This window comes from Amblyraja radiata, chromosome 19, assembly GCF_010909765.2.
Source record: "Amblyraja radiata isolate CabotCenter1 chromosome 19, sAmbRad1.1.pri, whole genome shotgun sequence".
In the NCBI taxonomy this organism is placed as follows: Eukaryota; Metazoa; Chordata; class Chondrichthyes; order Rajiformes; family Rajidae; genus Amblyraja; species Amblyraja radiata.
Window position 1 is genome coordinate 37,537,452 of NC_045974.1, and position 22,033 is coordinate 37,559,484.

Genomic DNA, 22,033 nt, shown 5'->3' on the forward strand with positions numbered 1-22,033 from the left:
CCCTGGTTGGTTCTTCTAAGAAGCCATATCAAACAACCTTACTGATTTGATTTTGCTCACTCAATATCGTAAGTAAAATTGCCCCGAATAGCACATGTTCCTCTCATCCAACATCATCTGTAATGATATCCTGTCATATTTCTCCCTTCTGCCAACCCATCAGTCAGATCACCGACCTCTGAAATGTCTCGTCAAAGGTTTAAAAAAAAAAAACCCAAGCCATTTGTTCTCTCATTTTGGTAGAATATAAGAATGGGGTTAAGTAAATTAGTTCTTTGTGCCCAGATGTCCATTGAATTATATCTTCTAATTCCATTCACTCACTTGGGCTCCGTATCCCTTGATATACTTTCCAGACGTAAATCTATTGATCTCAGAATGGAAAATGTTAATTGACTGGCTTTTAGAGAGGAACAAAATCAATACTAATTAATTTCTTAAAGCATTTTTTCCTCGTTCAATACTTCCACATGATGCTGTCTCCATATTTGCTCACAGCTTCCTGCTTGGATGACACCCGCACAGATCGGCTCGTTACAGTTGCCTCTTCACCTCTTTATCTATCCCTGTATTTTTAAGTGCACAGCAAGACTGACAAAATTAGTTAAAAATCCCCCGATTTTTGTTACCGCAATGGGTAGAATACATTCTAAATTCATTGCAATACTTAGAGACAGTCAGTTGCATTAACAAATATTGTTTCTCACTAATCACAATTGATGAACTAATTTATCAGACAATTCTACAAACATGTAACTATGATTATTAACTATTGAAAGTGAAATGAATAACAATATAAATACAAATTTAGCTATATATATATATATATATATATGCATAATTTCGATATGATACGATAGAACTTTATTTATCCCAGGAGGGAAATTGATTCAACATAATAGAATACACAGACAATTTAATAGAGGGTTCTGAGTAACATATTTGTATCTATATTCATTTATATCTTCATTGAAGTATATAACTGAAGCAGCATTTACATTTTAAAAACAGTTGGAAAATGCAGGATTGATTTATCTTTGCATCTTAGATGATTATTTTTCAGTTTTAAAATAACAGATTTTATATGAATTGTGTACGCAAACAAATAAAGTTAATAAATGAAATGCTGCGTTTCATTGGAGCACAGCATTCCCATATTAGGCGTGGGGACTGTGCTCGGGATGGTGAACTCCAGGTTCTGGGAATATGTGTTTGTGCTTCTCTTCCCCCTCCACTATCTGGGTGGGTTCAATGCAACCTCTTGCTGCTACAATAACAGCAACAACAAAAAAATCAATTGCAGCTGGAGTAACGTTTAACCATTGCTTTTAAACACAAGAGGTTGCTCTGATGTAATTAAACATTTTGCAGGAAACTCTTGCACCATCCCCCAACACCGTGTGTGTGTGTGTGATACTATTTCGACAAGAGTGTTGCTTTTGCTGCTTGCTCTTGTCCAGTATCGCCAGTATCTTTGCTCTTGTCCATGAGCTGTTCCCGTGACGGGCTGGGTTGGTTTGTGGGGTGTCGGTTCGTTTTAAACAGACTCTTTCTCCTTCACTAATGTGTACGTACGGAGTTTCACTTAGCAACCGAACAGTTTTTTTTACACACAATCACAACCACTGCTGTAGCCAAGACAAAGCCGCTCCCATGCGGTGGCGTGTGTGTGTGTGAGAGAGAGAGCGAGTGATTATGATGGGTGTTTAATGTAGTTTTATAAATACATAAAGTTATGCATTATGTTGCTGGATCAGCATTGGCCGAGTTTGGAGCAGTTCGCCCTGGCTTTGTGCTGTGTCTCCGGATGTAGGTGCTTGGGAGTTGAGGGAAGGAGCAGCTGAAGGTTTTTCCTCCCCCCACTCTCTCTCTGTGTGAGCGGCCATGTTAACGAGGAAGCCGTGTGCTGTCGCTGCCGTCTATCCAACCGGTAAGGAGCAAGGAGGGGAAGGGGCCAACACCCCACCGCACTCGACCACAGCTGCACTCCGCTTGTGTGTCGCTCCAGTTCGCCGCTCTTAAAGCCCGGGCTTCTGCAAAGGGACTGTATATGTTAAAAAAAAAAAAAACCCCAACAACTGTCGGTGCTTTCACAGTGGGTTTGGGGTGGAAATAAAGAAGGAACTTCCGACGAGTCCAAAGTGTGCTGGGCGCTGTTGGAATGAGGACAGGTCCGGCAGCTTTGGGCAGTGAGTGATCTGTGAGCGCCGGGACGGGATGATGCTGGGGGTGAGGGTCGCGCTGCCGCTTATCCCTCGGGCGTGGGTGGTTGAGAGAAAGCGAATGCAATGATGTAAGGCGCTCAGTCTGACTTCCCACTTGGTGCTTCCGAACGTTTGACGAGGTGAGACTTGTGTGTTATTGTCTTTTTTTTTAAAGCCCTCCCCAAAAAAAGAAAGAATGGCGTGTTTGTTTTTGTTGCAGTTCTGTGGAGAATTGTGCTAGGTGTTTGTGTGTGTGTGTTTGGTTGATCTCTGGGGCTGTGGCTTTACTCGCCCCGGTTGGAGTCTGAAGAAGGGACTCGACCCGAAACGTCACCCATTCCTTCTCTTCAGAGATGCCTCCCTGTCCCGCTGAGTTACTCCAGCTTTTTGTGTCTATTTTCTAGTTGATGCGTTGAATGCAAGTTAAATGTGTGCGGTTTGCTGTGTGACAGATAGGACCGCCGACAGCTCGGCGCTGCAGCCCGACTACAGGACAGGCACCGACTGCTTGGAGAGCCGCGGAGGCGGGCAAGGATCCCGGCTGGGCGATCGGCCGTCGCCCATCGGATTACCGCCGCTCAAGAGTCACACGGTAAAGGAGGCAATCCGCCCAATTCACTCGGGTCTATTATAGGTACAAATTGCCAGAGCAACCGCTTCGGGATTAACAAAAACCCGCACAAAGAAAAGAAAATCTACCATGGAAACCGCGGCGTGTAACATGTTGAAGTGCAGACTCGACAGCAGTTGCCACAATTAACATGAAAAAAGGATCAATGTTTTCCCCTGAGTTCAGACAGCGAAAAGACTTGTGAATTAAGATCCATTTCACCCCCCACGCCCACACACACACACTCCCCCCCCCCCCCCTAGTCTAATTTTAAAGAATAAACCTTGTGTGACATTTTCGAGGGGCATATTTCCACAGATTGGAATAATTTCATAATTGCAAGTCCTGCTTTACGTCGTTTCATGATTGATTGCACAGTTTTACAGCAGTAGCTAAAATAGTCAAGGCTTTTGGTAAGATTAGCAGTGCAACCTGCAAAGCAGCTTATGTAAAGTTCTAGTTTGGTGGAGGAGGCCATAAGTGAATTAGTCTCTCCCAGAAGTACTGTGTGTGGGATTAAGGTGTGAGCTTTTAGTTTAAACTCCAACTGATCTAGTTTATGTTTTTTATACACACCGGTTTGGCATGAGGTGTACTGCTGTAAGGCCCTGGGCTTCTTCAGTTGTCTGAGAATTCAGAGGCATATCCATTGGAGTGAGGAAGCAGCCTTGATAGGACTTGGTTGAAATGTAGCTGTTGTAACTCCCAGTCATTTCAGCCAGTTTTAAACCACAAACACCATAGTTTAACGAATGCCGGTAATCATGAATGGTTCTCTTGTCGTAGGGATGTTGTGTTTTAGAAATGAAATATTTTGTCCGTGCTTGCTTGTATAAAACTCATCTGTATCCACAGAATAATTCCGTACAATTGATATAAACGTGGCTGTGGAGGGTGGAGGATGCTGAACAGGGCGGGACAGTAATTCTCTTGCAGCACTAATCTGAACTAAGCAAGCTTACAAGAAATGTTTATCCTTTTGGATGCCAAGGAAGTTGATACCTCGATGCTTGTAAATGAGACAGTGAATGTAAAATATACGCCATTTAGAGATCAAATGAAAGCAAAATGTGTATGTCGGGATTAAAGAACTTGAATAGCTAGACTCGGGGGTAACCTACCACATTGTACAATATTATACACGACAAGCGTGATAAATAATTCACTGTAACCAGGAATTACATTTCACTTGTGAAGTAGGGCGTGATCCACAACCTGGGCATGTAGTAGGAGAGAAAAGTCATCAAAGTGATTCACAAAAGGATAATAATCCACCAATTTGATATATATACCAATGGACATTTTAGCAGAATGCCATGCTGATCTTTAAAGTTTGAATTTGCTGCATTAGCTTACCTTATGAGATTTAACAACATTTGTGTAGTTTTCTGACTCTTATTTCTGTCCCTTTCACAATATATATCGATAGCCCAAATTGCTAGGTTGTCTTTTTACACATACTCCGTGCAGGCAGTGTGGAAACATAAAGAATTCCTGGCAAGAAGTGGGGCCAACAGAACCTATTTTGAGGAAGGATAGATACTGCCTTCAAAACAAAAACAAAGGGAAAGTACTGTAGCTTTGCTCTGAGTCAGAGTGAAAATAATTCAAATCTGAAGAAAGTTATCAACAATAAGACTAAAAAATGTGTTGCGTGTCGGGTGGGTAATTGACCTAATTTACACAATCTGAAAGTATTACCGTATGCATGCTATGAAATGAGTTGTGCATGAGACCACATTGTTTGTAGTTTAGTATAATTAAGATAGGAAATTTGTTTTTAGATGATGCTATCAAAAGTATTAATAGTATATTTTACTATGAAGCAGACACCTGAGAATGAACGAATTGCTGAAACGATGTAAACAAATTCATCGTTAAGATTCCATCGAAAGTGGCAATACATTTTAATTGTATGTTAAACATTAGAAACAAAATACAGAAAACACCTGGCAGGTCATGTAGCATCTGTGGTAAAAGAAACTGTTAAAGTTAAGTGTCGAAGACCCTTTGTCATAAAATAAAATGATTGCAGCTGTGAAGTTAACATTCCCTGTGTCTTCCCATTGGCTGCTTGTATAAAAGCAGCTTTGTCTAGTACAGAATTATTGCTTTTATGTGAATGGATTCCCGTCATAGGAGTCTGTTACAGGTTTCATATTTATTTTATTGGCCTGTAAAGTGCTTTTATTCACTTAAAGTTGCTTGAGATAAACATTTACAAACAGTGAGGACGATGAACAACTTTTTAGGTGCTTCCAATTTTTCTAAAGCAAAACATCTTTCCATCTCACAATCTATTTAAAAAAAAAAAAAAAAAAGGTCTACCACAGGTCAATCTTTTATTCTGTTTCTTGCAGCTGTAAGAAATATCTTCATGTTTTTAAATGTCAGGTATTAAATGCTGAGATCTCAAGGTCTAGGTTTAGCACAAGTATACTAAGTGGCCTAGTTTGGTGCTGTAGATATTCTCCTCAGCAACTGAATGAAAAGTCAGCGTTTCTCCTTTGCTAAATGCGTCTGACGCACAGTTTAAGCTAAGAATGTGTCAAAATAGATTATATTGCCACAAATAGAAGAGCAAGACTATATGTTCTTTTTCTAGGCTCTGATATTTAATCTGTCTATCTTCTCTGCAAAGGTTTGTGTAGTATTTAATTCTAGGTATGATTGCAGTAATTACAACTTGCACAAATTTCATTGGGTAGGCTTGCATGTTAACTTTTTATTGGAGTAAATTGGTTACTTCTGAGATTTTAAAAGTAAAGCCCCTGTCCCACTTTCCCAAGTTACTCACGAATTCTCCTGAGTTTTCCCCTTGATTCAAACTCGGAGATGTCAGCCGTAGGTACTCGGGGCTATTTTTTTTTACTCGTGGACATTTTTCAACATGCTGAAAAAACGTCCCGACTTGCCTGATGCCCCGAGTACCTACGGCTGGCATTACGAGCCGCTACGAAATATCTACGGACTCCTACAGACTCGCTACGGACATTCTCCGAGTTTGAATCAAGGGGTAAACTCGGGAGAATTCGTAGTAACTCGGGAACGTGGGACAGGGGTTTAACTTTATTTACCAATTAGTGTATATTTTAACAAAGTTGATATTGGGCAGTGCTTGTCTCTGGTACACTTTGGTCCTTTATCAGTTTGAATAAAAGTAACGTTAGAATATTGCTTGCATGTAATGTGATAAGCATATTGTGGGAAAATGTTCACATTCTTCCCACTAGTGTAAACGATGTCTAGATTAATTTTCAGTATTTTGCCAAATAATTTTACAGTAATGTTTAAAGTTACATTCTTGAGCAGTGAACATTAATTTCAAGGGAAAGTGTTTTCAGCTGCCATTCATTGCTCTGCTTGAAAATGTAGATTTATTACAGCCTTCAATGGTTTTCTTTATCTTAGAACTCCAATACGTATCAGATCTAAATAATGCTGTTTCAGATATGTTGGCAGGGTGGGAGGTTACCTATTTTAAATATAAGAAATTGGAGCAGGCGAAGGTTATTTGGTCAGTTGAATCCATTTCATTGAAAGGAAAGAATTGTGGCCAATCGTTCACCTCAACTCTGCACCATTCTAATATTTCAGCTTCTGTAGTGTCAATAAAGCTATTGATTTATTGAAAATGCTGGAGAAACTCGGCAACATCTATGGAGCGAAGGAAAAGGTGACGTTTTGGGTCGTGACCCTTCTTCAGACTTTTCATCTTGATTTCTTGATCACTGAATGTCTGGATTTGATGATTTCAAAGAGCCTTATGTCAAAATTTAATGCTTTATCTCATAATTCTCTAGTTAGGGAAAAATTATTTCCCACGCCCAATCAAGCAAAAAAAAGAGGTGATCTCGCATAAATAAATGTAAAAGATAATAAAGGTCTAAGATTTGATCAATATCGCTTCATAGGGCTATTTCCATCTCAGGAATCGGTCTCCTGAAATTTTGATGCTCTCCTGTGCGATAATTATTTTTGTCGGCAAGGAAACCGGAATTCACACCTTCTGTCTTTTCATCACCGGCCTTTGTCCAACCATCACCTATCAAAACCACCCATCACCCCTATACACCTATTACCTACCGGGCTTTGTCCTGCCTCCCATCTCTTCCAGCTTTCTTTCTTCTTTCCCCCCCCCTCCACCCAAATCCGTCTAAAGCAGGGTCCCAACTCAAAACATGATCTACAGGTTCTCCAAAGATGCTGCCTGATCCAAGGAGTTACTCCAGCAATTTGTGTCTTGAATCAACATTTGCAGTTTCTTGTTTCTAAACCAGAATTCTACATCGTACTCCAGCGGTGGTCTTTCAATATCTCTGCAAAAATTGTACTGCACTTATATAGGGTCATACTTACACTTTAAGGATAAGGGGGAAATCTTTTAGGACCGAGATGAGGAAAAAAAAATTCACACAGAGTGGTGAATCTCTGGAATTCTCTGCCACAGAAGGTAGTCGAGGCCAGTTCATTGGCTATATTTACGAGGGAGTTAGATGTGGCCCTTGTGGCTAAAGGGATCAGGGGGTATGGAGAGAAGGCAGGTACAGGATACTGAGTTGGATGATCAGCCATGATCATATTGAATGGCGGTGCAGGCTCGAAGGGCCGAATGGCCTACTCCTGCACCTATTTTCTATGTCTATACATAGGTTTTAGTGAGTGGACAGGAATGGAGCAGATAGAAAAAAAAAGTGAAGCTACTCGTAATCTTGTAAGCTAGTCCTTTCTTAGCAACATCAAAGTCTTTTTTAATTGTGCGTACTTGCATGTTAACCATTTGTGTTTCATGGATATTCTGTTTGATCCATTCTTGCCCACTCACATAAACTTGTTTATATATCTTTGCAGCCTCATCAGTTTTTCATTGGTCTGTCTTCTTAATTCAATAAAGCTGGCAAACTTGATTTCTCATCCCAGTCATCAATAGAAATAGAAATCAATAGAAATTGTAAATCGCTGAGGTCCAAGTTCTTATCACGTGTGTCAAGGTACTGACTGTATCTGAGCTGTAATCTGACACCATGTAGAGCTATAAACAAATATTCCAATCCAACAAGTTTATTAGCATATAATAAAGTTACACTACAAGTTGTCACCATTGCGACTACATACGGACTAACCGCTAGTGTCTGGAAGCGTTAGTAATATATATTGACTCTATGGTAAAACCCGGACTGGATTATATATCCAAATGGTGTGTAGCATGTGTGTGTTCGTATTCGGTAGAGCAGATCTACACGGGAAATTTTTTTTTTTGCATACAGATCAGTAAGATTATTGCCATATGTAAGTACTATCCCCAATTAAGTACTGAATGTATAGAAACGGCCCACTGAGTCCATATGCAAGAGTTGCATGGGTTATGGCACCATTTTCAAAGTCCCAGCTGCAGTTAGCCAAAAAATCATGAGAGGAATAAATCGGGTAGATGCACGGAGTCTCTTGCCCAGAGTAGGTGAATTGAGGATCAGAGGACATAGGTTTAAGGTGAAAGGGAAAATATTTAATAGGAATCTGAGGGGTAACATTTTCACACCTGCACATTGGTTGTATGGAACAAGCTGTTAAAAGTGGTAGTTGAGGCACGGACTATCCCAATGTTTAAGAAACAGTTAGACAGGTACATGAATAGGAAACGTTTTTCATCTGGGAAATGGGCCAGATGCGGGCAGGTGGGATTGGTGTAGCTGGAACATGTTGGCGGGTGTGGGCAAGTTGGGCTGAAGGGCCTGTTTCCGCACTGTTACACTATGACTATGACTCAGTAAAGGCTCATTGCAACCGCTGCCTGCATCCGGATTGCCAGTGAACTGTCGTGATACCCCCTCTGGATGACACTGGCAACCTGCACGTTTGCTCCTTCATTCTGCCTGTTAACCAATCCTCACCCTGTGCTAATATATTTCCCTCGATTCGGTGACCCTAAGCGTTTTCCAGACATCAAAATACGTTGCATGCAGCTAAGCTATCTGCAACAAATGTCAACTTCTTATCGTTTAATGGCATTGTCCCTCCTGTGTTCCACTGTCGTCAACATTCTGGGGTGTCTTCACTCACTCAGCTGTGTAAATACTGTGGCTATGGAGCTGATCAGATGCTGGCAATCTTGTAGCAAATGACTTGCCTCTAGGTTGCACAAAGCCTATCCGCAATCAACGCGTTTGAAGTTGATGAATAGTCTACTTGGCTGGAACAGTTTGCCTACAACACTGAACCATCCAACAGAAACCAAGCCATGTGATAGCCACCCACCTAACTACCACTCTTTATGTTCATGTCCTCCAACACAGATGTACTGTAGCTGCTTCACCAGCACTTCTTAAACCCACTTCCTCCACCACCTACTACAATGGGGACATTGGGCATCTGGGTGCACGATCACCTCCTTCCAAGTCGTGCACAACTGGATTTGGATATAAGTAGCCAGTGTTTTCTAGTTTTGTGATCAAAGTCCTGACCCAACAACACTTTGAGTACCTTCACCCAATGGTCCAAGAAGATTGTTCATCACCACTTGAACAAGGAAATTAGGGGTGGGAGATAAATGTTAGTTGCCTCATTATCCAATAGTTTAGTTAACATATATAGTGCGGAAACAGGCAATTTGGCCCACCGAGTCCGTGCCCACCAATGATCCCTGTACATTAACACTATCCCACACACACTAGGGACAATTTTACATTTATACCAAGCCAATTAACCAACAAACCTGTACGTCTTTGGAGTGTGGGAGGAAACCGAAGATCTTGGAGATAGCCCATGCGGTCACGGGGAGAACGTACAAACTCCGTACAGACAGCACCGGTAGTTGGGATCGAGCACAGGTCTCTGGCGCTGTAAGCGTTCTCTACTGCAAGCAACTATGCTGCTGCGCCACCGTGCCACTCTCAAATAAATGAATTTTAAAAATGCCAATAGTTTTACCCATCAGTGTTGGGTTTATTACCCTATAGTTCCCCTTCATGGGTAGGAAACTAGATTGGTTCCCACAGATTAAAAACAGCCATGGTAACGTTTGGGAAATATTGGAAGATGAAAATGTATGCATCACTGTTTCTGCAACTACATATTTCAAAAACGTTAGGATGTAGGCCACAAGGATTAAGCAATGTATTTTAGTCCCATTAATTATTCCAGTGCTGTTTCACCACCAAGATAAATCACAAGTTGTGAACAGCACTAGCCAACTACCAAATCTTCCATTCCCATTATCACTCTTTTCTCCCCTGTTGCTGAGGACCAGGGATGAGTTCATAAATGAGTAGTAACTTCCTGCAAATGAATCTTGGAGAGACCAGTATTATTGGCCTTTATCCCCAAACCTTGCTCCTTGCTTAGAAAACCTATAATCCCTTTCCCAGTCACTGTGTAAGACTTGACTGTTCAAGACCTGATGGCACCTAGTTCATGAAATGAGCTCCGAGGCATATCTGACATTACTAAGATGACTTCTTTTCACCAAGGATGCTGGTTCTAAAATAGTCCTATTTACTGCAGTTTCTTGTTCGTGGATCTATATTGTTTCCTGTCCAATAATATACTGTTTTCCATATATTTGACAGTTTGTGCACTGTTCACCATTTTTTTTCCAGAACCTCCAACTTTCTAAGATATGTCCTTCATCTTTTCTGCTTTTTTGCACTTTTGCAGTTTTTACATTAATTTCATTTCCCCTTTGATCATCTGCATCCTTGGACCTGTTATTCTGTGCCTCTACCTCTACATCGATTCTTTCAAGATTGTCCTTCAAATTTGCCCTTTCAACCAAGCTTTTGAACTCCTGACCTTGACGTATGACTCAGTCATATTTAGTTTTAGAATGTTTTAATAATTAAAATGTATTCATATTTTTTTTAAATTATTTGTTCCTAATTGAAGCTTCTCATTGGTGACTGATTGTTATTGAGATCACTTTGGATTGAAAGGGGATATTTATCCATTTGCCCCTGAATGCAATTCAGTCAGGATGGAGTTGGCTGGATTTCATTTCTGCTCTGATAAAGTCAAAATTGTAGAGATATTTTGATGGATATCCAAGTTTGACAAAGTCACAAATTGCCTTCCACAGCTTTAGGGTTGTCCCACAGCACATCAAACTTAAAAGCACTTAATCTACTCTGGTCACTGCAAGCGTCACAATCTGATAATGACTGGATAGTACTAGTGATAAAATTTGGCCTGGTTATTGGTGAATGTGTCCTATTCTTCAGAATATTTTCTGGGATCTTTTACATCGACATGTTAGAGAGGAGATCCTTAGGTTTTTAACATCTGAAAATGATATCTCCTTCAAATTTGGACTTGGGGATTGGAATGCTCCCCTCATGGCGATTGCCAAGCCCTATTACTACTCATTCTTCGCTAAAACTTGTCCTTTGCAAACATTTTAAGTAATTAATTAAATGTCGTCCCTTTAGCTTCTGACTTTTGATCAGAGGATTTTTTTTCAAGTATTTATTTTTCTAATTGAGATAGTATTCCAGCTAGTGCTCGTACCCAAACAAATTATCTAGTTTAGTATCTGGTGTTCTTTAAATTGGAGAATAGTAGTTTGCAGTAATACTTGCAACCTTTCATTTGAGGTTATTCCTGCATAATTGGATGCGTTCTGGAAGATTTTGATCGAGAAATGGAAAGGCAGAGGTTTGCTTTTAAAGGTGAAAGGTGTTGGCATTCAGAGAGATCTGTGATCCTTTAATGAGATTCACTGAAAATTTAATACACAGATAAAATCAATTAGCAAGGCAAATGTGCAAGTATTTGCAGCAAGAGGATTTGAGTATAAGCGGAGATGTCTTACGTCAATTGTCTTTGGCTCCAGTGAGATTGCATCTAGATATTGTAGGGTATACTGGCAATAGAGCAAGAACAGCATAGATTTTGAGACCGAAACAAAAGAACTGCAGGTGCTGGTTTACAAAAAAGATTAAAAAATGCTAGAGCAAAGCCCTTGTCCCACTTAGGAGACGTAAACAGCAACCTCTGGTGACCCTGCCCGCCATTCAAAGTTTCCAAGAGGTCACCGGAGGTTTTGGTCACTCTCCCTAATGGTCGAAAGTGGTTTCCGCATGGTCGTGGCTACATCGAGGTTGCTGCTATTTTTTCAGCATGTTTAAGACCAGCCTCGACTAAAAATAGGTTGCCGTTTTTAACATCGATAATTATTTAGTTGCAGGTCTAGTCCAAGCCGGTTTTCTTCATAGTCGAGGAAGGGTTTTCAACATATGTATGGGAGGTGGTAGGAGGTTGCAGGTCACCTCGACCTTGATTTTTTTTTGGGTGGCGGGCAAGGTCACCTGAGGTTGGTGTTTACGTCTCCTAAGTGGGACAAGGGCTTAACTCAGCAGGTCAAGCAGCATCTCTGGAGAACATGGAAAGGTGAAGTTTCGGGTCAGGTCAATTCTCTCCCAAGTGGACTTGTCACCTATCAATGTTCCCCAGAAATGAACTACTGAGTTACCCTCGCACTTTTTGTCTTTTTCAAAACAAAGATTCATCAGATTGATTCCCAAAATGGCTGGCTTAATTGATCAAGTTGGACCCATGCTTCACACTGTCGTTTTGGAAGAATGGGAGATAATCTCATTTGAAATATTCAAAATTCTTAGGGGCTTTGACTGGTTAGAGAGTCTTGTGGAGAATGAGTAGGCACATTCTTAAAACAACTGGTCAGCATTCAGGACAAGGATGAGGAGAAAATTATTTACTGGGTGGGGTAATGATGATTTGGAATTCTCTATCCAAGTTGGTTGTGGTTCAGTCGCTGATTGTACTAAAAACAGGATTTAAGATATTAAGGGAATCAAATTATAAAGCAGTCAAAAGATCAGCCATGGTCTTAGTGAATGGCGGAGGAGGTAGGAGGGACCAAATGGCTGACCCCTGTTCTCTTGTGTAATGATTTTTTGTAATGATTTGAAGCCACACAAGTTGTGTATCTTGCATACGTCTAGTAAATAGCCTTAAGAAGGAAGAAAACTAGAGGGCAAAATTTAAAGTGAGAAATTTAGCATACAGATTATGTGTTTCAAGAGAGAGCTAGATAGAGCTCTTAAAAATAGCGGAGTGAGGGGATATGGGGAGAAGGCAGGAACGGGGTACTGATTGGGGATGATCAGCCATGATCACATTGAATGGCGGTGCTGGCTCATTGGCCTACTCCTGCAAATGGCCTACTCCTGCACCTATTGTCTATTGGTGTTTAATCCCAAAAAAGCATGCTTTCAGTGTTTTTGTTTATTTGTCTATTATATATTTTATTTTCTCCCAACCAAATCTCCTGTGCCTTTTTTTTTTTTTAGATTGGAGGCAGTAAACACATTATGAATGATCACCTGCATGTTAGAAGCCATGGACAGATCCAGGTTCAACAACTTTTTGAAGACAGTTGCAACAAAAGGACTATTTTGACCACTCAACCGAATGGACTTACTGCAGTTGGTAAAACGTCTTTACCGGTGGTTCAGGCCAAGCAGCTGGAGGGTTCACAAAAGCGACAGGGAAGTTCTGCTTCAGTGAAGTCAACAGACTGTACTTCAAAAGTGAAATCCACTGTCATGACGCCAGAGCAAGCCATGAAACAGTACATGCACAAACTGTCAGCATTTGAACACCATGAGATATTCAACTACCCTGAAATCTACTTTGTTGGCCCAAATGCAAAAAAACGGCAAGGTGTGGTTGGTGGCTCAAACAATAGCGGCTATGACGATGACCAGGGCTCTTATACCCATATACCTCATGATCACATCATTTATAGATATGAAGTTTTGAAAGTGATCGGAAAAGGGAGCTTTGGTCAGGTCGTGAAAGCTTATGACCACAAACAGCACCAGCACATAGCACTGAAAATGGTGAGGAATGAGAAACGGTTTCACCGACAAGCTGCTGAGGAGATACGGATCCTCGAGCATCTGAAGAAACAAGACAAAGATCAGACCATGAATGTCATCCACATGCTGGAAAACTTCACATTCCGCAATCACATTTGCATGACGTTTGAATTGCTGAGCATGAATCTCTACGAACTGATCAAAAAGAACAAGTTTCAAGGGTTTAGCCTTCCGTTGGTTCGCAAGTTTGCCCACTCGATTTTGCTCTGCTTGGATGCATTACACAAAAATAGAATTATTCATTGTGACCTTAAACCGGAGAATATTCTGTTGAAACAGCAGGGGCGAAGTGGGATTAAAGTCATAGATTTTGGTTCTAGTTGTTATGAACACCAACGTGTGTACACCTACATCCAGTCAAGATTTTACCGTGCACCTGAAGTGATCCTTGGAGCGCGCTATGGGATGCCTATAGACATGTGGAGTTTGGGTTGCATTCTGGCTGAACTATTAACAGGTTACCCGCTGTTGCCTGGAGAAGATGAAGGGGACCAGCTGGCTTGCATGATTGAGTTGCTGGGTAGTGCACCTCAAAAGTTTTTAGATCAGTCAAAACGAGCCAAAAATTTTGTCAGTTCTAAAGGTTATCCCCGTTATTGCACTGTTACTACTTTGCCAGATGGGTCAGTTGTTCTCAATGGAGGACGGTCACGAAGAGGAAAGGTTCGTGGCCCTCCGGGGAGCAAGGATTGGGTCATGGCCTTGAAAGGATGCGACGATCCTCTCTTTCTTGACTTTCTGAAACAGTGCTTGGAATGGGACCCGACTTTGCGGATGACACCCAGCCAAGCTCTGCGACACCCCTGGCTGCGGAGACGCTTGCCAAAGCCGCCAACGGTTGAGAGAGCTTCTTCCAAGCGAGGGACAGAAAGCAGTGGTGCTATCACATCAATTTCTAAATTGCCTCCAACGTCAGGCTCAACGTCAAAACTAAAAACTAATTTGACACAAATAACTGATGCCAATGGAAATACTCAACAACGAACAGTTTTGCCCAAGTTGGTTAGCTGAGTTTGAATAAGTTTATACCAGGGATGCGGAGAGAATCTATCAGCATATCTCTGAGCCTTATTCAGTTGAACTTTTATATTATTTTTAGAACATTTGTAATTATGAAATATTGGAATTTTAAGCACCATTTGTTAAGAACTAGGAAACTATTTAACTAATTGCTGGGGACCATGCATTATTGGAAGGTGGTTTTTCAGGTGAAGTTAAATACCTTTTTATTCTGGCATTGGAATGTGCAGATCAGATCATGTAACACTTAAAGTTGTCAAAAAAGATGTCGCTAATCTTAATTTGACAAATTAATGACAGATTAATCGGCCAGTATTGAATATTGTTTCAAAAAAACAACTCTTTTTTAGGACAGTGGCTCTTGCTAATCAAAGACAATCTGCATTTACTTATTTCTAAAGGAACTCTCTTTGCAGATCTCTGATGAAGCCCAATTTAAACATGGTTTTTGGTATCTCATTATTCCTATTGTAAATGTCTGTCTTTGTGATACCATTGCATCTGTTCAGTTTTCAAATAAGGCTAATAAATTGGACTATGGATGTTCATAAATGTTTTGAATCTAGAAATGAGAAGAGGATTGGCAAATTCTTGACGTTTAAACTAATTTAAAAATTGAAATATGTGAAATCATTTTGAAAGCTATCAGTTTTTGTTTCTCCTCTATCTATCCTTCTAATGCAAATGGCTTCATTTAGGATCCAGCTCTTGAAAATGGAAGGAACAGAAGTAGATTATCTGACATAGGAATTTGTTCAAGTGGACTTGTTGGTGAGTAATTGGAATGTCTTGCGGTGAATGCATTTGACCTTGGGATGTAGAAAAACTATGCAGGAAAATCTAACGATCTCTGACGTGTTTTTCTTTTATCGTGACAACATTTACTGTTGGCTGTGTCATTGAGCAAGATAGGATGGCATTTTGAAAACTCACCAATAGCAAACTAGGAAACCTCCGTAACCTCTTAAAGTGAATGGAAAAAAAAACTTGGTATGCTTGTGGGCCTACCTGAAATGTCTCAAACTATTTTAAAAACATGGCAGTCTGAAAAAAATAAGGAATAAAAGTTTGGGGGAAAAAAAGCATTTGTATTTTGAACAAGTTGGTTATTGCCAGTAATTTTTGATTTATTCACCATTAAAATCTTAATTATACACTTGCTGCATTTTTTCAGTTCAGAAATATCTGGAGTTCTCATCAGTTCTCTAATTTCGGCTGATATATGCGAGGGAGTCGGAACACAAATTCTGAGTTACTGCTCAGAAGAAACGGTGCAGATTTTCTCTGTTAAAACTGAGTACTGACAGCCTAATCATTATTATTTACCACAAATTCTAGGCTGTTGATTTAAATTTCTTTTAAATTAAAAGGTTGAATATTTTTAACTTGTATGAATGAACTGGGATTGTTCAGAAGATGTGAAGTATTATTATATAAGCTAAACTTGAACTTCTTTACCTGGAAGATCTAATATTCAAGGCATGGTCCCCAGTTAGACTGGTATAAAGCAGACTACAATTTATGCCAAGTATCTTCAAAGCAAAAATATGCATTCAGATTTAGACCTTGCATCTTCACATGTAATTGATATTCAAATGTTTTTGACAGCCATACCATCTCCGGGAAGACTTTGTATGTTTTCAAAAGAGATAAATGGAAATTAATGATACTAATTGAAACTTTGCAGCACTTGGGTTTAAGCCAATGAACCTTTACTATTACAGAAACTGAATCTGATTAATGTATTTACATGTATATTGCATATTCATCCTGATGCAATATTTCAAATAACATGCTATCTTTTTGTAGTATTTTTATGCTTTGTAATATTTTTAATTAAGTTGTAACTTTACAGTATCACTGAAATACCACTACAAAAATTGTTATTGTACTTTGGGTTTATACAATTTACAGAAAGATATTTTTATATTTAAATTGGCCTGAAATTTATTTTAAGCCATTCTATATGTGCTCAATTGTTGAAAAATATCTCCATGCTTTGCTTCTGTTTCACATTTTCTAATTAACCATCAATTGTAATAGTCCATTTGTTTATTTAACAGAATTGTATGTTTTGGCTTCACTTAGTGTAGTTGAATTAGTACTCGATAGTTACGGCTCAGAAGGTTATTAATGTTAGCTACCAGTTAAATCTTGTAGGTGATTTCTTTGAAGATGCCTATGGTACATGTTCTAACTTGATAACAATTTGGTGTCTTGAGGTCTCAGGTTATAATATGAACAGCAGCTCCTCTGTACGCTGTTGTTCAGAACCATTACAGTTGTTTCACCACAGCAGAAACAGTACAATCTAACATTATATGGGCATGTGTAACAACTTTTCTCACATTAGGCAACTTGTGCCCTTAGTATTAACAGTGTGCCTTTTGTTATCGTTGCCATGTTGTAGGGTTTACAGGTAGTTAATTCATTGATCGTGGATACACTAGTGATGTAGCAGTTTATATGGTTATATTGGTGCAAATTCTTTTGAATGGTTTGAAAAGGAAATAAAAAACCACTGAAGATAAAATTCATTCAACTCTAAAATATGGAAGGTTTGCAAAAAAAAATAAAAGAAATCCCAAGATTGAGATTCGCTTTATAATCTGTGTAAACAAAAAAAGCTGCCACAAAATTTTATAGTGACAATTTTATAGTGAGGTTTACATGTTCAGCTGGTCTTTTAATATATCTCTTTTGCAGCATTTATGGTGAAAGGATGCTTTAGCTAAAATCTGATAAGCAGGAAAAATCAGTTGAGAGCAATGTGGGGATGCCATTACTGGACTCTTATCCAGAGTAGCAGGATGGTGTCACTGGTAGAGCTGCTGCCTCATTTCCCGTGCCAGAGACCTGGGTTTCACCCTGACCTCGGGTGGAGTTTGTACCTGCGTGGTTTTCCTCTGGGTGTTCTGATTTCCTCCCTTATCCCAAAGACACGTGCATTTGTAGTAAAATTGGCTCCCTGTTTATTGCCCCTGTGTGTAGCCAGTGGATGGAAAAAGTCGGATAACATAGAATTAGTGTCCATGGGTGTCAATGCTTGGTATGGACTTGATGGGCCGAAGGGCCTGTTTCCGTGCCGCATTTCTAAATTGTTAAAATATCGCAGCTGGTGGGACATCTGTAATCTGTTTTTAATTGAATACGATCTATACAATAGGATAACTATAGGTGTAAGATCACCTTATAAAGTTCATCTGTTTGGGCTGGGTTCATGAAACTAGTCCAAAAACAGGTCAATGCCTTTAGGGAGAATATTAATGAAAAGTACGGTAAATTGTTAAGAGATTTTGGATGAGAAGTGGACTGTCCAAAGTATAACTCCCATTAGAGAACAAAATAAATGTTATCTTCAATTAAAGCATTTTTAATCTGTGAAATAAAAATCATTTCAAATGTTAACCTGTGATCAGAGTATTTTCAGAAATTATTAATCAATATTCTCATTTATATCTGTTTTATGTAATGTAACAAGAACAAACTGCAGGCAAACAAACTGTCCATTCATGAAAAGGAAATTTATTTTCTTGAGATAATTATAGGTAGATGAATAATAAAACTAATGATAATTATATCTAAAAAGGAAATATAGCTTACTAAATTATGCTAAGAGATGAGTGCTCAAATGGAACATATCATCTGATATCTGGATTCCGGTTTCTTTTGGCATTGCAAAGTGTCCTAAAATTGTGTTTTGCATTTTAGATTGTCTAACCCCCAAAATAAATGGGCAAGTATGCTAACTAAGAAAGCGAAACCTCTCAAAAGCTGAAAGCTCAAAGATAAAACAAAACAGAACTGTCTAATCTGTTGAGTATTTCCAGTACTTTAAAATGTATGTATCTATATCAATATTTATTATCCATTCGACTGTGCTGCAGTCAGTGGACACAGTTAAAGTTAATGCTGCAGCACATTTTCCATTTGCAACTGCTTCATGTATCAACGTGTCCTTGTGTTAATAATAACATGGAAATAATCTATATACTGTAGTGCATTTCTGATTGTCTAGTTGAATCTTTGAAATTGTCAACAGTACAAACAGCTTCCATGGAAATAGCTAATGCAGCAAGAAAAATCACAATGCTTTTACATTTACCTCAAAGTTTTCTAATCGGTAAAGAAAATCCCAATTGTTTGATATGTACCAAAGTGCATTCCTTTTCACATATTCAGCTGCATTTGTGGCAGGAAAATCCACTTTGACGGCATTTGAGGCCAGTTACTTGGCCTGCGACACAGCACCAACACTGAATTCTCAAAACCTCCGTTTGTGCTGTATCTGTTTTTGTACCTGTATCTTGACGTATAATTACCATCACTGGTTGTCGCATACGTTAGGAGGGTCATGTGCAAAGTCGCAATTAAATATTAAAGTGTGCCTCAGAAGTCAGCATCTTAATATCGATTGTTTCCAGCTAGGTCTTGAAGGTCTTGATGTCAGGTACAGTGCGAATGTCATGGTGGAGATGATTCCATTGGCGAATTGTCTTTGGGTACAGTGAATCCTTATAACAGTCTTTATTTGTTGGGATGATGTTGTATTTGAAACCCCCCGATTGCCTGGTCTTTAGTTGACTGGATGAATTTGTAGATCAAAGATGACTCTTGATGTTGCTTGGAATAAACCCGTGCGTTTCTTTATAGATGGGCGTCAGGCGTAATTTGGTTCTACGGTCTTGAAGAGTTTCCCACTCTAGATCAGCAAGGATTTTAGTGATACTGAACCCCTTGCTGTAAACACCACGGTAAACCTTGCAGCTCTTTTGAATTCTTTCTAACTTGTCCCCATCTGTTTTGTTTAAGAAGGAACTGCAGATGCTGGAAAATCGAAGGTAGACAAAAATGCTGGAGAAACTCAGCGGGTGAGGCATCATCTATGGAGCGAAGGAAATAGGCAACGTTTCGGGTCGAACCCCTTCTTCAGACTGATGTGAGGGGGGAGAAACGAAGAGATGGAGCCAGAGGGCTGAGGGAGAGCTGAGAAGGGGAGGAGAAAATAAGGACTACCTGAAATTAGAGAAGTCAATGTTCATACCGCTGGGGTGCAAACTGCCCAAGTGAAATATGAGGTGCTGCTCCTCCAATTTACGGTGATCCTCACTCTGGCCATGGAGGAGGTCCAGGACAGAAAGGTTGGATTCGGAATGGGGGGGGATCGTGCTGAGCCACCGGGAGTTCAAGTTCATTGCGAACCGAGCGGAGGTGTTGGGCGAAGCGATCGCCAAGCCTACGCTTGGTCTCACCGATGTAGATCAGCTGACATCTAGAGCAGCGGATGCAATAGATGAGGTTGGAGGAGGTGCAGGTGAACCTCTGCCGCACCTGGAAAGACTTCTTGGGTCCTTGAGTCCAGGGGGGAGGTAAAGCAACAAGTGTAGCATTTCTTGAGGTTGCAAGGGAAAGTGCCCGGAGAGGAGGTGGTTCAGGTGGGAACCAGTTGTGTATCCCAGACCGTGGAGCAATATTCAAGTTTGGGTCTTATCAGAGTCGTGTAGGCTATAGACTTGGTTCTGTTGCTGCAATAATATATATTTCTCTTCAGCAATCCCAGCATTCTGTTCGCCTTTGTGGTTGTTTGGTTGATGTTAGTAGACTATTTCAAATCAGTGCTAAGTCCCACTCCCAGGTAGGGATGATGTTTCACCTCTTCCAGGGTGGAGTGCCCCATCTTGGTTCCTCCTGCGGGTGACTTTCATACTGAAGCAATTAGAAGAATTGAAAGACATCTGTCAATCTCCTTCCCATTTGACTAAAGCATCAAGGTCTTGTTGGAGTCTCTCCGAATCCTCCATGAATTGTACTCTATTATAGAGAATACAATCATCTGCAAAGAGTCCAACTGAGTGGACCTTTGAAGGCAGATCATTGATATATGCCAAAAATAGTAGGGGTCCCAGGACTGTACCCTGGGGTACCCCAGATGAAACTTTAGCTCTGTTGGAAGAAGCACCCTCCAGCACAACCTGTTGGTGGTGGTTTGTAAGTTGTCTATTGAAAGACTCAATCCATTTCACTGCGTTGTTTCTAATCCCCATGTGGCAAAGTTTCATCAAAAGACATAGGTGCGGCACGGAATCGAACGCCTTACTGAAGTCCATGATAATCAGGTCCGCCTGGCCTTGATCACCCAAAATCTTTGCAAGGTCGTCAACAAGAGCAGATAATCGAGTGTCACGGGAACGTACCTTGCGGAAAAAGTGTTGCACGTCGACTAAGATGTGATATTGGTCAAAAAGATTCATGATATGATGATGCAGGAGACGTTCCAAAATCTTACATGTAATTGATGTCAACGAAACTGGTCTATAGTTTCCGAGGTTACTTCTATCACCTTTCTTGTAAAGCGGAGTTACGTTAGCCTCATGCCAAGCACCCGGTAAACATCCAGAATTAAATGATTTTTGAAAAATCTTAGTTAACACTGGAGCAATTGAGGAGGCACATTCTTTCAGGATCTTCGCAGGAATGGCGTCAGGACCCGAAGCTTTATTTGGATTCACATCTTGCAATAGCTTCTCAACACCCTGCTTGTTGATAACAATGTTTGGCATGTCAGGAAATTCAGAGTCGGGCATATCAGGAAAATTATTTGTGTCTTCGTTGGTAAAAAACTGAACAAAATTGGTTGTTGAAGACGTTTGCCTTGACTTTAGCAAACATTGGTACCATCAGATGAAGACAATGTTGAGACACCAAACACCTCTCTTGTCTCTCTTGTCTCTCTTGATGGAATTATTTATCCAGGGTAATTTCCATCTAGAAGAAGTCATTTTGGAGGGTAGAGCATTCCGGACAACTTGGTTAAATTCAGTCAGTAGCTTATTAACAGTCCTTGACTCAATGTAGTCAGAAGTCAGTTTCTCGTCAAAGTTCCTCAGCCTGTCCCCATAGTCTTCAAACTTGATTTTGTTGTAGAGAAAAATGTTGCGCCTGGCTGGCTGGACTAACTTAGGTTTCACCGATACATTCACAATCACTGCCTTGTGGTTGCTGATACCAGGAATTACCTCTGTGCTTTCCACAAAAGATAGTGAGTTTGTGAAACAGAAATCAAGGATGTTGTTACGTCTAGTCTGTTCATTCACTTGTTGACATAAGTTGTGATCGAGTGGAAGTGCCAACATTGCTTTACTAGGTCCAGCATAAGATCCACCTTGAACTTTAAATTTTCCCAGTCTACGTTCGGAAGATTGAAATCCCCCAAGAGCCACATTGAAGCTTGAGGTGGAATTTTGCTCAGGGCACCACCAAGGCGCCTCACATAGTCAACATTGATAGCTTGCAAGCGGTAGAAA

The 22,033-nt window shown here is 40.2% G+C and overlaps 1 protein-coding gene across 5 annotated transcripts; it reads left to right on the plus strand.

The window, feature by feature from the left end:
- Positions 1-1,610: 1,610 nt before the first annotated feature.
- dyrk2 (dual specificity tyrosine phosphorylation regulated kinase 2) lies at positions 1,611-17,378 on the plus strand. 5 transcript variants are annotated; one of them, XM_033038268.1, is made up of 3 exons: positions 1,611-1,930; positions 2,657-2,796; positions 13,119-17,378. In XM_033038268.1, exons 1-3 carry the CDS (start codon positions 1,885-1,887, stop codon positions 14,718-14,720), a joined length of 1,788 nt encoding a protein of 595 aa, XP_032894159.1. In that variant the 5' UTR covers positions 1,611-1,884; the 3' UTR covers positions 14,721-17,378. The 5 variants fall into 5 exon arrangements, with proteins under 5 accessions (XP_032894159.1, XP_032894161.1, XP_032894160.1 ...); XM_033038270.1 differs by lacking the exon at positions 1,611-1,930 and adding an exon at positions 1,938-2,344 and having other exon boundaries at positions 2,657-2,838; XM_033038269.1 differs by lacking the exon at positions 1,611-1,930 and adding an exon at positions 1,938-2,344.
- Positions 17,379-22,033: the final 4,655 nt, after the last annotated feature.